Source organism: Gymnoscopelus braueri (genome assembly GCF_963280865.1).
Source record: "Gymnoscopelus braueri genome assembly, chromosome: 16".
Taxonomy (NCBI): domain Eukaryota; kingdom Metazoa; phylum Chordata; class Actinopteri; order Myctophiformes; family Myctophidae; genus Gymnoscopelus; species Gymnoscopelus braueri.
Window position 1 is genome coordinate 4,580,142 of NC_137616.1, and position 17,823 is coordinate 4,597,964.

The 17,823-nt window shown below is 39.5% G+C and overlaps 1 protein-coding gene across 4 annotated transcripts in view; it reads left to right on the forward strand.

The window, feature by feature from the left end:
- Positions 1–17,823, forward strand: part of LOC308103832 (uncharacterized protein) — a 36,985-nt gene that overhangs the window by 15,484 nt on the left and 3,678 nt on the right. For 3 of the 4 annotated variants that reach the window (XR_013934775.1, XM_080454009.1, XM_080454010.1), the window contains exon 1: positions 16,906–17,098. Coding sequence is in view for 3 of the 4 variants with exons in the window: in XM_080454009.1 (XP_080310135.1) it covers positions 16,942–17,098 (157 nt within the window). In the remaining variant the exon portion in view is untranslated. Of the gene's footprint in view, positions 1–16,905; positions 17,099–17,823 lie in introns of those variants that run through there. The other variant, XM_080454011.1, reaches the window with a different exon arrangement.

Sequence of the window (17,823 nt, forward strand, 5' to 3'; positions counted from 1 at the left end):
CAACATTTTATTATCACACTGTTGTGTGTTGTGTGTTGCGCGTGTGTGGTGGGTGTTTCTTAGTGCTTTAGATGGTCATAAAAGTATTTTGGCATGATCTCCTTGAGCTCTTGGAGATGTTTGAAACAAACTCCTGCACACACTCATTCTCTGTCCATTAACATTTAAAAAGAAAACACGAGCAGATGACCTTTGTGAAGACACCCTTCTCCTCTTTACTGGGGTGACATCTATCAAACCTTGCACATACATTCTCTTCTCTTCCCAGTTTATGTTCTCCCAAAAGCATTGAAAAATCTTCTCCCTGTCTGCCTCATCAAGTTCACTGCAGTGATGCTTGGAGGACTTGACACACGCAGCAGACTGGCATCTCGGTCCCATCACCCGAGGCTCGTTGTTAAACTCTTCTCCCTTACTCTTGCTAATGTAGGACTGTCCCATCATTCTTCTCCTTTTCCCATCATTCTTCCCTTCTTTCTTGCGCTTTCTTCCTCCAGCTGTGTCTTCCTCAGCCACATCATGGGAATCTAAAAACACAACAAAAAACTGTGTGTGTGTGTGTGTGTGTGTGTACATATATTCACTCAACACTCATACATTGTGATGTCAATGTCAATACAACTCATCAATCATGAACACATTATTCAGTATTATACCTGGGACCACTTCAAGTTCCTCTCCCTCTTCACTTCATTCTGTCTCCTCATCCTCTGAGCTTGCCCAGTCCATTCCACATGCCTTCCCATACACCACCTGGACCATTGCACAGCCACACATTTCCTCCAGCAGGGACATACTGTAAAAAAAAAAAAAAAAATGTTGATGAACAACTTATTGAATGATGGGCAATAACAGTCTGATAAGTTATTGTTATAGCTTGTTAACTAAGACTCCTCAGTCAGCTAACAACTATATTACTATTACAATAATGGTCAACATTTGCATGACTTATTAATTAATGCCCTGATACTTCATGACACTGCTTATATAGGACTACAATAATGAGCAGGACTTTAAAATATTACAATATTTTTTTCAAAGAGGGGCTCACAGAGTTGGAGTTTCAGTAGAACTAGCTAGAACAGAGAGAAATGCTGTGAACTCATTTGTTGTTACATTGCTCTCCTCACAAAAACAGTACTATATATTTTAGAAATATAATTAATTGTTTTCATAACATTAGCGTCAGTGCTAAGTTACTTTTAACAGACTTATTTATAAACATTGAGCTTACCTTAGACGGGGGAGAACCCTGCCTCGTAAAAGTTTGTTTATCTTCCGTCGCGCAGCAGACAGAGCAGAGCTTCTCTGAGAGCCTGAGAGGAGGGGGGAGTTGTTTGTTTTTGACGGACAGTTTGAGGGTCCAATGGAGTTAGACCCATCCGAGACCCGAGACCCATCCGAAGGGCCACTCTTCCTGGGTACCAGATGGGACGAGTGCCCCCCTCCCAGACTCGTCCCATCTGGTACCCAGGAAGGGTGGCCCTTCGGACGGGTCGGGCAGCTGAGCACCGGCCGCCACGGGGACCCCCGTGGACCCCCGGCCGCCACGGGGACCCCCGTGGACCCCCGGCCGCCACGGGGACCCCCGTGGACCCCCGGCCGCCACGGGGACCTCGGTGGAACCCCGGCCGCCACCCCCGCCACGGGGACCCCTGTGGACCCCCGGCCGTTGAAAAAAAAAACTTTGAAGATGAAACAATACTTGGAATTTTTTTTTGAAAAATTACCTAAAAAAACTGGAAAAAAAATCACTTTGAAAAAGAAAACTGAAAAAAAGAAATCTTATTTAAAAAAAAATCCTCTTTGAAAAAAAAACACTCACTTTGAAAAAAAAAAAATAAAAAAAAAAAAAAAAAAAAATATTTGAAAAAAAAAATCCTCTTTGAAAAGAAAAACACTCACTTTGAAAAAAAAAATACTTTAAAAAAAAAAAAAAAGTTTCCTCCTTTTCAAAGTCGTGCGCACGACTTTGAAAAAAAACACTCACTTTGAAAAAAAAACACTCAATTTGATTAAAAAAAAAAAAAAAAAACATCCCTCTTTACAAAAATGTATTTCTCTAAATATATGATTTTATACACCCTTTAATAATAAAGCAACTATAAAAAAAAGTTAACCCCCCCCAAAAAAATTCCTTCCCCTTTTTAAAAAAATTGTTTTTTTTATAGCCTCCTCTTTTTTTCTGCCAACATATGATTTTTTTCCCCATACCACAAAACATAAACCGCCAGCTTTTAAAAATAAAGTGACCCTTTAAAAATGTTTACCTACCCGTAAAACAATCTACCTAGTAATGTCCCTTCAGGGGCTCCGTACAATAGCGTTGATTTATGAAAAAAAAAAAAAAAAAAAAATGAAAATGGAGTTAGCTGGTCCCGGCTGGACACCGACGATATGGTACAACATTTTTTTCTTGCTGTGTTTCATTACACCCAATGGGATGCACAATTTCAGTTATTTTACTTTAAATATTGGTTAACTTGCGGAGAAAATTCACATATTTTTTATGAATTATGACAGTATTCTTTTTTACAATTAGTGTTATGGCTATGATCACTATTAAGTTGTATTACATTATTAGAGTGTTATGTGATATTAAATTAAAGCCTATGCAAAGCACTAGCATGCGTGCGCGCACACACACACGCACACACACACACACACACACACACACACACACACACACACACACACACACACACACACACACACACACACACACGTGCAAGATGTTTTATACTATAATGTATACTATGGTTTTCAGAAAGTGTCACATGTTCACATTACATGATTACAGACAATTACAATTATACAGCATCTGGAGTTACAGGAAGAGTTACGTATATAGAAGAAAGGAACACAGAGCAAGTACAAACTAAACTAAACAGGAAGGAGCAAGTGCGTCTTCAGAAGTATATACATTTATTAATATACCTATGGAGCCAGGTCTGCAGACAGGACTGATACAATAGGATTACGTGGGTCTGCTTTTATAACTTGTTTTGGCCTTACATCTTGGCACACAATAATATGAAATCTCATTATTAGTTAAGACCATTTTAGGTCAGCCTGACCCAGTGCAATTCATCCATTACATTCAATAAATCTTAAGAACTCTTTTCCAGTTTCACAGAACATTCTGGTACAATAACCAAACTCTGAACTGTCTGGAACATGCATTCCATCATTCTTTTCTCCATGCAATTGATTGATTGATTGAATATTTTATTAGGCAAAAAAAAAAATCCCAGCACAATTATTATTAAGTATTAAAATACTTTGACTAAAAGGTCCGTCCAAAAAAGTCCTTGCGGTCTTGTTTCCATTGCGGTCCTTGGTATTCAATGATTCATATAAACAATATTTCTGCTCAAAAAATAACTTGTGATGTTCTTACTGTGTCACAGTCTGAATATACCATACAGTTTGAATGTATCATATAAATAGTGATATATTTACATTTTACAAATATTTATCATGTAACATGGTATGTTTGTATGTGTTGTATCTAGCCCTAGAATGTCTGTGATCTTACATACATTTCATGTATTCCAAATACACAGTCATAGATCACCCTCGTCGACCCACTGTGTAGTGACGATCTGCGCGGCCATAAAAGTGCTCTAAACTCCGTCTGTACTCACCCAATAATTAATTCCTAAATCTTGGAGTCATATTTTGTCCTCTAGTTTCATATCCATTTGAAAGTTCTGCCAGAAAACGTGTGTTTAGTCAAATATCTCCACTTTTCCACGAGCTGCACACGGACGACTTTCTGTACGGAGCTAGGGGGCGCGACTTGAGTGATGGACCGACTTTACCAAACTTCCTCTCATGACCACAAACGTCATCACAAATTGACAGCTGCGGTGGCGTTTGCTCCGCACCAATCGCGACGCGCTTCTGCGTACGCTGAGTTGATAAAACAAGCACCCTCATTCACAGTCAACCTCTCTCACACCCCAAAATTAGACGTAGGCTATTGTGTGTGGTTGTGTGCACTGTGCATGTAATACAACTAGATCATTTATAGACCTATATTTGTAAGAATCGGTTCTTTTTTTTTCTGTGTGTGTGTGTGTGTGTGTGTGTGTGTGTGTGTGTGTGTGTGTGTGTGTGTGTGTGTGTGTGTGTGTGTGTGTGTGTGTGTGTGTGTGTGTGTGCACAATGGCACTCACAGATGGAGAATTAGAACATTTGCTTTTGAGTATAAATTTTCCTTTTCACTTAAAAATAGAACAAAAGCATATTATTAAAGGCCTGTTAAAGGGTCAGGATGTTGTGGGCATTTTACCTACAGGGTTTGGGGAAAGTGCCTTCTTTGGGCTTGTTGGTCAATTAATGGACAAGGTAGGTTTATAACATGTAATAATGAGTGAGTCTCTAATTGACCTGCTATCAACATAATGTAATTATGCAACATCTAAAAGCTACATCCAGGTAGTGAGCACTACACGCTCATTATAAGCCCTCTTAAGGCACTGATGTCAGATCAGGTGACACATTGGACAGAGCTTGGGGTTCCAGCTGCAGCCATCCATAGTGACATCCCACATGACATCAAACTTGGTGAGTAAACCTTGTATACAACCTTATACCCCTGTTCTAATACAGATTGATTGGTGTGCTAATGGTAATGATACATTTTGTGACAGAGATTCTTGCTGGGAACATAAAGATGCTCTTCATCTCACCTGAGAGCCTGTTTGTGGACCCTTGGTGGGAATGGTTGAAGAGCAAAAAAAACTCAAATATGTCTCGTCACTGTGGATGAGGCTCACTGTATCACTTCATGGTATAGTACAGTATTTACTTAAAAGCTTATTTTTTGATTAAGTAATGAAATAAGTATGAGTGCACATTTTGTACACATAATGTAGCCCAGATTATTTAGGCTATTTGACATTTCAAGACACAATAAAATACATAAATAATACAGTAAGGAAGTACATTCCTTACTGTTAAATTCCATTTTTGCCATTTTTATATTTGTAGGGGAGAAACATTTAGAGCGGCATATTTGAGAGTGCCAGAGGTCAGGGGTATCCTAAAATGCCCTGTATTGATGCTTACCGCCACTGCCACACAGGAGATGGTGGATGACATCATCAATCGGATGAATCTTGAGAAGGAATCTGTGTTAACTGTATCAGTCAGCTGTAACAGGTATATCTTAGTTTAATGTGTTTCCTATACTGTATGTAATATCATGATTACTACATGAAGTACAATTTACAACACACAATAAGTAAGTAGCCTTGGGAAACAACAGTTCCCGAGCCATGTGGCCCATAGGTCAGGAACATATCTCCTGTTTCTGTAGCGTGAGATAGCTTGATGTACAAGTACATCCCCTAGACATGATGATGCTAGTATATCAACAGGGACTTACTCCCAATCCACCCCTTAATGCTGAGTGCCAAGCAGGGAAGCATTGGGTACCATTTTTATAGTCTTTGGTATGACTCTGCCAGGGATTGAACCCCAACCTCCCATTCTCAGGGCGGACACATTCTAACCACAAGGTCACTGACCTGCAACACACAATATATACAAAATTAATTTCTTAGAGTTGGAGTCAGATATTGTCCTCTAGTTTCATATCCATTTGAAAGTTCTGCCAGAAAAAGTGTTTTTGTTAAATATTTCCACTTTTCTACGAGCTGTACATGGACAACATTCTGTCCCAATCCACCCCATAATGCTGAGTGCCAAGCAGGGAAGCATAGGGTACCATTTTTATAGTCTTTGGTATGACTCGGCCAGGGATTGAACCCCAACCTCCCATTCTCAGGGCGGACACATTCTAACCACAAGGTCACTGACCTGCAACACACAATATATACAATATATACAACATATGACCATGTTTTTCAGGCCAAACATCCATATAACGGTCCAGGAAACCGCCAGTAAAAACATCGCTGCTGAGGTCGGATGGCTGGTGCAGGATCTGAAAGATAAAGGCACAGATGCAGAAAAGTCCATCATCTACTTCAGGTTGTGAAACAAAGTTTATCTCAGTGAATAGACAATTACTAATACAATACTAAACAAATAAACAGAAGTGTATTAGTTTAGGCTCAGGTTTCATATTGTGAATTGAGATTTAGTGTCTAGATTGGTAAAACCGCACCAAGTAAATGATTAGTTCTGCAGAAGCTTTATGACCACAAAGTATCTTTCTTTTTTGTCTTACAGATCCATTTCAAAATTGACAGCAGCCTTTGGCATGATCAAGGAGAGCCTTGGCAGTGCCATGTGTCATGTTGACCAAGAAAAAACAACACATCTCCTTGTGGACATGTTTCACAGCCACATATCCCCTAGAAAAAAGGATGCAATCCTTTCCACATTTGCCAAACATAACAGCCCATTGAGATGTGTGCTGGCCACTGTGGCATTTGGGTTAGGGGTTGATATAGGGGATGTGAGGCATGTTGTCCACTGGGGACCATCAAATGACCTCCTGTCATACTGGCAGGAGGTAGGAAGGTGTGCACGGGATGGTTTGCCTGGAATGGCACAAATGTACATATACCCAGGGTCAGTGATTAAGCTCTACATAAAGCCTTGTATGCGGTCCCTGTTGGATCAGTTCAGACAAAAACGCTGTCTCCGTAAGAGGGTCCTTGAGCATCTTTTTGTCGAGGGCACAGACAAGTCAGTTATACATGATGTGTGCATGATGCCAGGCTGCTGCAGTGTGTGTAACAATATGGAAACAGAGTGACAGAGAAAATGTTGAATTAAACCCCAATTCCAAAAGCTCTACAGGGCATGTTATGTTTTTTGTTTATCTGGTCCGTTAACTATTAAGAATATTTTCCATTAAGAAATTTAACTGTTGACATAGTCTATTTTTTGTTTCTTTTTTCACATTACTTATGGAGTGTAAGTAAGTATCATACTCACGTTGTATGTAATTCTTCTGGTCCCACAGATCCATCTCAAATGCCAGACGTTTTATTGTTTTCCCTATCTTTTCTGGCTTTGAGATGGACTGTGGATAGATGATAACGTGGATTTTCAAACTCCTTGTGGTGTCGTCCTGCCTGGTTTGTAGGAGAACAGGGCATCATTGTTATACTCTTCCACAAATGCAGCAATGTCTGCTTCTTGTTTTTTGGACGTCTGGCTTGTGTGGGATGACGAGAACTGCCCTATGCCCGAGGACAGGAACAATTGGTCAAACCGTTTCCCAAACGGCCCAGATATTTCCGCACACCTAGCCACCTGCGTGTGTAGTGGCCCCGGGACCACTTGAGAGTTTCTGAGAGAAAAAAACAACACCACAAAGTTGGCTGTGTACTTTATAATCCAAATTGTTAACTGGCTAAAAAACGTCAGTACTCTGTTAATAGATTGAAGGCATACCTTTGAATTCATTGTTCATAAATTCATTCGCCAGATCTAAAGGTATATTTTTCCCACACCCACCAGTCATGTTGGCCACTCGACCCCACACCATCTCCATGCAGAGCCGTTCGGGCAAATAACCCTCAATTCCTAATGGATAACATATACCAAGGCTTAACAAATGTACAAGACACATAAACCACTATAGATGTTATTGCATCATAATGTAATCGAATTGTTACCAATATGATAATTATACCAGTTAGCATTCTTGGCCAAGTATAAAGTACTTGTGGTGGTTCCTTTTCCAAAAGGACAGGAGGTCATGTTTCCAGAATTGCACTAATGCTGGTCCATCCCCCTCTCTGACGCAATCCTGCCTGGCCATATGGCAAAGGCCCCTCCACATCAGTGCCTTGGTGTAAGTCAGGACCTTGTCCTGACTATGGTCCTGATGGCACGCTGGTGAGCAGTACCATTCACCTTTTAGGGGAAATGCAAAAGATTACTCTTAAGTAAGACACATAATATGTTTTGGATAAGATCATAATGTCAGTAAACGGTTTCATTGATGATTAACTTCTATAGAGGTCAAGCAATAGACACAGCTAAATACACTATAATACCTCCAGTTTTTTTACGCTCCTCAGGCCTCAAACAACGTATGTGGTGCCATTCATTGTGGAGGCAACGCTCCTCAAGCTGGCACTGCACCATTTTGCCTCCTTTTTTTGTGTGGCATGTGCAGTAAATATAGCTACCACTGTCCTCACACACTGGACTGCAGTACCAATCCTCTGTTGGTGCCGACTTGAGATTTGTACAGGCCAAGTGGGTCCAAATGTGTGGACAGCTGTAGCTACAGCACTGCAGCATCTCTCCACCTTTCTCTGTTGAGGAAACGTAACAGGTTTGGTGAATCACACACAACTTGTCCCCCATCTGAAGTTGCTGTCTTTAGTATGATATTCTGCACAATAAAGGGCAGCTACAACAACAACAACAACAATGTAAAAGAGCCTCCAAATGGGACACTTTCCAGTTTATCAAGCCATGATTTGACCACCCACAATTGCACTTTTGGTGTAACATTTTCTTTACCTTCCTGGCAATGACAGAAAGGATATATCTGTTGGCTACCATTATCCTTTTTGGCAATTGTGGCCACCAAGTCTATCTCCTCCTGTCGAGGTGCTAACCAACAGAACTGCACAACCTTTTCCGCAAGGTCATGCAGCCACTGCAGTTTGTCAGCAGCCCGGTGGAATTCTGGGACATCCTCATCTGCCCTCACAATGCCCAGGAAGTTGGCTGCACATGCAGTGATGTATGCCGAGCAACTGAACTGAAAATTAAAGAGTGATGAATAATTAAAAACCTAATGATAATACAGTACAAATATTATAAAGCTTATTCTTTTGATAGAATCTCCTACCACTATCATGTCTGCAGCACGTTGGTAGTTCTTCTTCACCTCCTTCTTCAGTGACCTGTGGTCAAATGCTATTTTCAGCTGACCAAGAGTGCCACTTGCTGCCATGCTCTTGTCACTGTACAGCAAATCAAAGTCATCCTGTAGAAGACAGAAGCATAGTATATATGTGATACAAACCAGATGTGATAACATAGATTGCATACTTGTAAATTTCATTTGGTCTACCTGCAGAAGGATCATTTCTTTATGAAAGTCTTGAGGAGCTTCAACAAGCCCCTCAAGTCTCTCTTCTGGGGTGTCATGGGTGACCCCCGTGTGATGAGCATCTGTCATCCGCTCAATACTTAGACCATCCCCACAGCAGAGTACAGGGAATGGCTTGCCATCTACAATGGGGACATCCTTATGCAATGCCTCCATTATTTCGATGACACCGGAAAGTGAGCTGGGATTTGTCTCAATGACACCCAAGTTCACCTAGAGGTGGAATTAATGGAACAACATTTCATCATATATTATTCAAAGAATGGTCTTTTATCTTCCGAAATTATAGTGAATAATGTGAGTTACGTTGCTTACTAGTTCACTTTTTTGGGACATCTCCTGTTGATACAGATGGTCAATGTGTCTTATGACTCTGTCTTTGACAGGCTGCAAGGATGTCAGCTGGTCTGCCAGCACCCGCATGACCAAGATGGTCATCCGATTTTTGATGGCACTGTAATTCTACAAGCAACAGAATATCAGCAGACCCAAATATTAACAATGGAATGATTAAGATTTGTATTTAACATGTGTTCAAATAAGATTACTTATTCTGTCATTAACTGTAACAGGCTATCTACCTCTTTTGATGGTAATATGTGGTAAGGGGACACTTCCATTGCCTTTATTCCAGATCCACTTAAGTGGTTGAAAGACACCTTGTTGAGGTTGGCAAAAGAAAGTGCCCATAGAAGGACTTTATTGCCCGGGCTGTTCCTTGAGGTGTGTTTTTCCTGTGCATATATCTGCAAAGAATTATCATATTATTATTATTGTAATTTATTGGTGGATATTTATATTGTCTTATGATGCAGCACTTAGTTAAGCTACCTGTCTTGTGTCTAAGAAGAATATGAGAACAGGATTAGTAGATAATGAAACAGTTGGTAGTCATAATTGTGTAACTGGACTGCAATGAAGTATTGCACCAACCATCAAACTCATAATTATAATTGTATTTAATTTACAATCAAATTACGTCTGACAAAGGAAATGTTAAAACTGAACTGATTTGGAGGCATAACTGTATAATTCACCTGAACATTGTCCCAAGTCAGAGAAAATGTCATTTCCTTTTCAGGCGATGGTGATTGTCTCTGAAAGTGGAAATATAGTTCCAATCCTGAATATACAGTAGTACAATATTCTCTCTCTCGCACCAGTTCAGAAACTGATTTACATTGTGCTGCTATTGTGACCTTCATAATATAGAAGCACTATGTAATAACTTACTAAATAACTACTATTAATGCTACCCTATTATCAGTGGCTTTGCATGCTGACATGCCACATAGAACTTTAGAGTAGGCCTCTCACCTCTATTTAGTTCTTCCAGAGTTGTAATGTTGCGTCAAGACCTTTTCTCATCTCATCTATGAGTCGCCTGGATGAGACCTTGGACTGGCAGACACCCAGGGAGTTAAGGGTTTCACATATTTTTCCTGGGCACCCCTGTTTCCACATAGAAATGCCTATGCAGCCCTGAATAAACTTCACTTTGGACATGCATGCAGTGTTTTGCATGATCGCAATTGTCATGCCTTTCCTCTTGTTGATAAAATCACAAGCTTCCTCCTCTGTTTGAATACTGATGTCTGGAATTAAAGGGATGCTTCAGATTTTAGTTCACCCTAGGCACATTTCCTACTCATCAACATCATCACTGGGGAAGTAGGATTGCACAGGGGTTCCACATTTTGGAAACATTCATTTTATGGTAGTAATTATATTCTGAATTAAATGTTGTATCATACCGTCTACATCTCAGACGTCCAACAGATCTGTGGGACCTGATGCTTTCTGGGGTAGGAAACATCGATGTAAGGCATGCATCGCTTACTGGAGCCTTTGAGGCAAGCCATGACATGGCTTGCCTCAAAGGCTTGCCTCTCCCCAGGAGAACATTTCAAGGTTCTCCATTGAGGGTTCTTTTTGCAGGGGACTATTCTTGTCCTTGACCATTGCTTTTCTCTGAAAACCAAACAAGATATAAAATAAGATTATATCACTGATATAAATGCTTTAGAAATTTTAGTAGAGCTCTTTATGAATATTAATGAGATATATAATCATGTGACCCACAACAGATCAATTGGTAAAAGTAAATAGGATTAGTTACCTCTTGGATGAGTGTTTGGCAAACCACCTTCAACATGGACTCCCTGACCTTTGTTCTAAAAAGAATCTTTACAGCTTTCAGATACTCATTCCTGTATAAGTATGTGATGGCTTGGGCAATGGGAGATTTTCCTTTTTGAGACTTTGCCTGCACTCTCCGCTGCTTAAGGGTACTGGCAGATGTGCCAGAGGATGATGGATAAGTTATTTTTCTCCCCTGGCCCTTTAGAACCGTTTTGCTCCTCAATGTGTGTTCACATTCATAGCAAATGAAAGTGTGGCTCCTTGGATCCAGGTCTGGGAATGTTAGCCCAACAGTCCTTGGACTGGCAAGGCACTCCAAATCTGTCCTTTTGAAACCCTTGCATTTCCTTTCAAATGTTTTTTGGCAATTACAGCATTCAGATGCATTCATTTTCAAAAACAATTTAAGCACATAGAAAAAAAAATAATGAAAAAAAATAAATAAATATATTTATATATATATATATATATATATATATATATATATATATATATATATATATATATATATATATATATATATATATATATATATATATACCTACCTACCTATACCTATATATGTTTTATTTTCGTTCGTTCTAATTGTCTAATCTATTAGTTCTGTCAATTGATCAAACCTCAAGGTCAAAGATGCGTTTGGGGTGTGAGAGAGGTTGACTGTGAATGAGGGTGCTTGTTTTATCAACTCAGCGTACGCAGAAGCACGTCGCGATTGGGGCGGAGCAAACGCCACCGCAGCTGTCAATTTGTGATGACGTTTGTGGTCATGAGAGGAAGTTTGGTAAAGTCGGTCCATCACTCAAGTCGCGCCCCCTAGCTCCGTACAGAAAGTCGTCCGTGTGCAGCTCGTGGAAAAGTGGAGATATTTGACTAAACACACGTTTTCTGGCAGAACTTTCAAATGGATATGAAACTAGAGGACAAAATATGACACCAAGTCTCTAATTATTGGGTGAGTACAGACGGAGTTTAGAGCACTTTTATGGCCGCGCAGATCGTCACTACACAGTGGGTCGACGAGGGTGATCTATGACTGTATTTGGAATACATGAAATGTATGTAAGATCACAGACATTCTAGGGCTAATGTTGTATCCTGCATTTCTATGAGATGTGATCAGACCTGTGCAGCATCAATGTGTACTGATGAAAGATGTGATGGATGTAGGGCTGCAACTATCCATGATTTTCTTCAAGATTATTCTTTCCAGATTCAACCAAAAATCAAGAATATATTTTATTTTTATTTGTATATATCAACGAATCAATCAATTACTTTAGCCTTATTTTATACTATGCTGCACAAGTGTCCCGCAAGACTAGTGAAAGTAGCTGATCTACAAGCTCAAAATGCATCGCATCGTGACACGTTGTGAGCTTGTAGGCTCTTTTCACTATTCTTTAAGCTCTGGATTCTGGAAGTTTTTTTTCAAATAACGTCCCCAAAATAGGGATTGATCATTAATTGATAAATGTATTAAATTATTGATTATCAATTAGTTTTTAATAATAAATTAAATGTATTAGTTGGATGAACTGCTTTACTCCTAGATGGATGTTCTCTTGTCTACAGGTCAGGAAGGTCACATACTGTTACTGTATATAAACAATGGACAGTACCCGAGACCAACAGCAGGGGGCAGCAATACACTAACTGGCGTCTAGACAAAGTGGTCGTCAGAAGAAGAACATACCCACAATGCAGTAGTGAAAACAACATGGTGTGTTGACTGACTGTTGTTGACACTTTAAAATACCATAGATTTATATAAAAGTAAAGTACAAAGAAAACTTAAACGTGTCGTTTCTAAACAGTGTCGTCGTTAAGCAGCAGGAGGACCTTTGTTAGCAGCTCAACCACTGAAACACAGCAGGTAAAGATCAACTCATTCATGTTGGGTTTCATTTGTATTTATTGACTCAATATGGAACATAAATCTAATTGCTGTTACTTGCTAGATTATAATTCATGTGATCAGAAAAACACAACAACCAGTACTTAAAGCAATGAGGTGCAAACGTAGCTTACATGAGTAGACATGGTTCACATGACGCTCGTCTGTCACTATAGCGTCATGACGGAACTTCAACCTGGTTTTCGCACTTTCTCCATTTACAACCCGTACATCTATATAAACGTTCAGGTTTCCAATCGGTGGCCTCCTATGCTTTCAGCTTCGTGACCCTATCGGCTGGGAGGTGTATTGCACAGATACATTTTTATAACTATGAAGAAAATTGATCAGGCCGATCAGGATTAAAATACTTTTTATTGAACAATACGGCAGATACGGGCACTTTATATTTGAAATCTGAACGCTTATGTAGATGTACGGACCCCAAGTGTGAAAGTGTAAAGACTATTTTGAACCTACTCCAAGACTGTCAGATAATATATGACAGTCCTCTTCTATCAAGGCTAGTACATGAGTAGGATCTTTACACTGTCCACAGTAATGTTAATGTACTTGTCAAGTCAAGTTAAACATTTTGTCTAAACATTTGTCATGCTGTACAGTGTTGCCTGATTTTCCGAGAGAAATAAGCAACCAGGTGTATGAAAACAAGCCAAAGAAGTGACTATAGGCCACATTAAACCTATGCATCAGATATTTGAAAATAGACTATCTACAAGCTCACGACACGTTGTGAACTTGTAGATCTGCTATTTTCAAAAGAATCTTGAAACATTTCAACAACACAAATCCGGTAAGGGGGCCCCTGGCAAAAAATGTTTTTTAGATGGGGGAGTAGTCTCCAGTTTAATAACTGGAGACTACTGTGTCCAGTCAGTATTCAGTAATGTCCTTTTCAATTCCTTCATTTCAGAGGGGGGCGTGGCCAAGATTGTTGGTTGGGTCACTACCAGTCTACAGACCCATCCAACAGGGTACACTACTATAGCTTGCCTTGCACACTCAGCGGCACATACAAAGAATAACATCAACAATGTTAAAAGCCAACTGCAAAAACAAACTTTCAAATGTATAAAACGTATAATAATTTGAAAATAGCAGATCTACAAGCTCACAATGCTTGTAGATCGGCTATTTTCAAATGGCCGAAATGTATGGGCTGAAGTGGTTACTGTATGTTTTGTAATAATAATCAAAATCTACAAAGTAACCACTGTAAGTCAACGTCACATGAAGGTGTCTTTTATTTGAAAACAAGGTACATTTACAGGTTACTACTGTATGTGTATAAAAAAGGAGTAAAATGGTCTCTGCCCATCCAGATTATAATGTGAGGGTCACCATCATCAGGTGAGGCAACTGATGATGGTGACCTGAGCCATCATCATCAGGATTCGGTTATATTTGCATTGAATGAAAGCACTGCATAATGATAGAATGGCCTATGCCAGGGGTCGGCAAGTAAGTTTGGCCTCGGGCCAAACTTTTTCAAAGACATTAGATGGTGGGCCAGAACACATCAATGGCTAATTTAGGACCTGGAACTTGCAACAAACAACCATATAATAACTGTATTATTATAAAAGTTACTACATAAAGATGTGGTATAACAATTGCATGTGGAATGAAATGTTACAGGTGCAGACAGAAATGCTTATGTAATCCTTTTTGTGCAGGCGTCATCCTTGAATGTTTCACTCGGAGGATATTTAGTGAACATTTTATCTGGAGACAGAGAGTACTCCTTTTCGAACAAGAGCTCTTTCATGGTTCAAGGTCTCTTAGAATGGAGAGAAACAATGTATCATTTAAGGCATGTGAAACACAGCTTTGGCGTGTTTTTTAAACGTGAGGAGTTTTTCATCCAAAAGTCTCAAGAGGTGAAAACATAACATTCAAAGAATGGAAATAGAACTATTTGTTAATCATACCTGATTTCATCAATTCAAAGCTATTGCTGTCCATATCCTACCTGAACTGTCAGTCAGCTATTGTAAATTATTTACAAAATTATTTGTCGGGCCAGATATTATCGCTGGCGGGCCAGTTCTGGCCCACGGGCCACTTGTTGCCTACCACTGGCCTATGCATTTTAGCCATGTGAAAGAATGCGGTTCTACTTGCATATAATCATTTTATGTAGAAAGACTATGCATTTCATTTGAAAACATGTACAGGTTACTATGTACATAAAAAGGGAACAGATAATGTATCTACAGAGCATAACCTCATGTCTGCTTTTACTATGCAGCAGCAGACGGGTACTATTAAAAATAGTTTCAGAACCACACTGGTGCACAAGTTAGTCAGATCACAGCACGCTCAGACAACTTTGTCAAGGATTGTCATCTCCTCGCCCACTCCTGGTTTATGCTAGCCTGATTATCAGCCTGTTTGGAACCAGGCTAGGTGTATGCATCAGAGTGATGGGTACCCTACCATTTAATATATGGTACTTGTTGCGTATAGTGCCTATAACCGAAAACCTCTGCCCCAATTTTTTAACGCCACCAGGAGGCCGCTTTTTGCAAAAAAAAAAGTTTGACAGTGCTCCTATAGATTTTGTCCAAACGTCACGCGAATCGGTACACAGTATCTCTATAGTCATTAAACGAAACGGGTTTTTCAGATTTTTCATATTCCATCCTGACTGGCTAAAAATGGCTTCCAAAGTTTGCAGGAGTGCTCCGTTTTGAACAAAATGCCTCAAATTATGAACACAGCAGGCAATTTCCGTAATATTTTGCACGCACATTCTCACTAGGCAGAGGAAGAAATGCCACTTGACAATTTTGAAATCAGCCTCATGGTGGCGCTATTACAGGCCGATTCGTGTTTGTATCTATAACTGCACCGATCTGTGTACAACTTTGTATGCACACTCCCTAGAGGCCAGGGAAAAACCTTTGCCCTGCATTTTTCACATCTGCCTTTTGTAGCGCCACCAGGAGGCCAACTTATATAAAACACATTTTTGGATATTACTCCTTCAGATTTTATCTAAGTTTCACGCAAATCGGTACACATGAGCTCTATAGTCATGTGATCAAGACGGATCTGTTAGATTTTTCATATTCTATCCTGATTGGCTAGGATTGAGATCAAACATTTGCAGGAGTGGATCGTTTTGAACAAAATGCCGCAAATCATGAAAGCAGCGTCTGATTTCGGTGAAACTTTGCTCTCACATTCGCACTATGTTGAGGAACAAATGTCACCCTTTTAATATTGCCCTATTATAGCGCCACCAGGAGGCCGATCTTTGCTAAATTTCAAAATTGCTCCTACAAATGTTGTCCCAACATCGTGCAAATCGGTACACATTATCTCTATAGTGAAGTGATCAAGACAAATCCGTCCATATTCCATCCTGATTGGCAAATTACGAACATTACTGGCCCACAATAACATACCTGACCTGGCAGAGACCTGTGCTCCGAGGAGCACTTATTCTAGTTTAAATATTTGTAATAATTGTTGGACATATTGTCCTCAGTACTGATGAAGTAATTATAACTTACAACTTTGTTTGCACCAGTGATTTCCTTTAAACCATTGCTACAACTCTGACACATCAAAGGTCCATATTACTGTCCTATAGTAATCATTCTTGGTGATGAGGTGGGTGTATAAGGAAGCTTGGCTGCAGAAATGTTAAAAACAGATGGGCTACTTTCAACTTATTATCTTAACTTTAAATTATTATTATTATTCATCACTAATATACTGTATAAACCTCGTAATCTTTGCACCCGAGATTCATATGTTGGAGAGTTGATCTTAGGCCATATTGCCTTTACATTCTGCAAATATTAATGCTATGTTTGACACCACTGAGTCTCCAGTTATAAACTTATTCAATTGCTTAATTTCAGACCAGTGTGTGGAGTCCAGACTGCAGGTGAAGATGAACTCTCCAGACTCAGCCAGGGACATTTCTATTAAACAGGAGGAACCTGAAGACCACCAACTCCTCAGTAAGTTGCATGTGCTCTCTCTTTCTTTTGTTTTCTTTTTTTCTTCTTTCTTTCTGTTCTGTTGTAGGGCTGCCACAATGTCTTATTTTCGCTATTCGATAATCATAGCTCATAAAACATCTTGACAATGCTAATATCCCAATATGTATAGCCATCATAACAATACCTCAATACCTAAAAATATATATAAATGTTTCTTTAACATCCAAACGCACATCCTCTTATGTGTGAATCCATTTGTTCCACCCTTTTCTGGGTGGAACAATAGAGGGTTAGCTCACTAAGTATAGAGGGTTTAAGTCATTCTATCAGATGTGAAAAATACTTCTTTGGCCTACTGGCATTGTGCAGACATTTAGCACTGATCGGTACAGCGGTTTGTCAAGTTCGCCTCGAATACACAGACAAACACATTCAAAGACTCACAGAACCAATTGTAGATTTTAAACTATGACCCAACTTCATGGGTGGAGAAGTTTGTTTCATGATGTCATGCAGGTAAAGGCATGATCTCTGATTGGTCTACTTTTGAGGGGAAATACATACATACATTACATACTGTACGTACAGGTGAACCCTGTTTTTCACGGCTTGACCTACACCCTAATTTACCCAAATCAGAGCTGATGTGTGAAGTTTAATGGTTTAATATTGTTTCATAATTAAATTATTCAAATTTGCTGTAACAACATTCACTTGTTTGGTGAAGAAACTAAATATTAAAT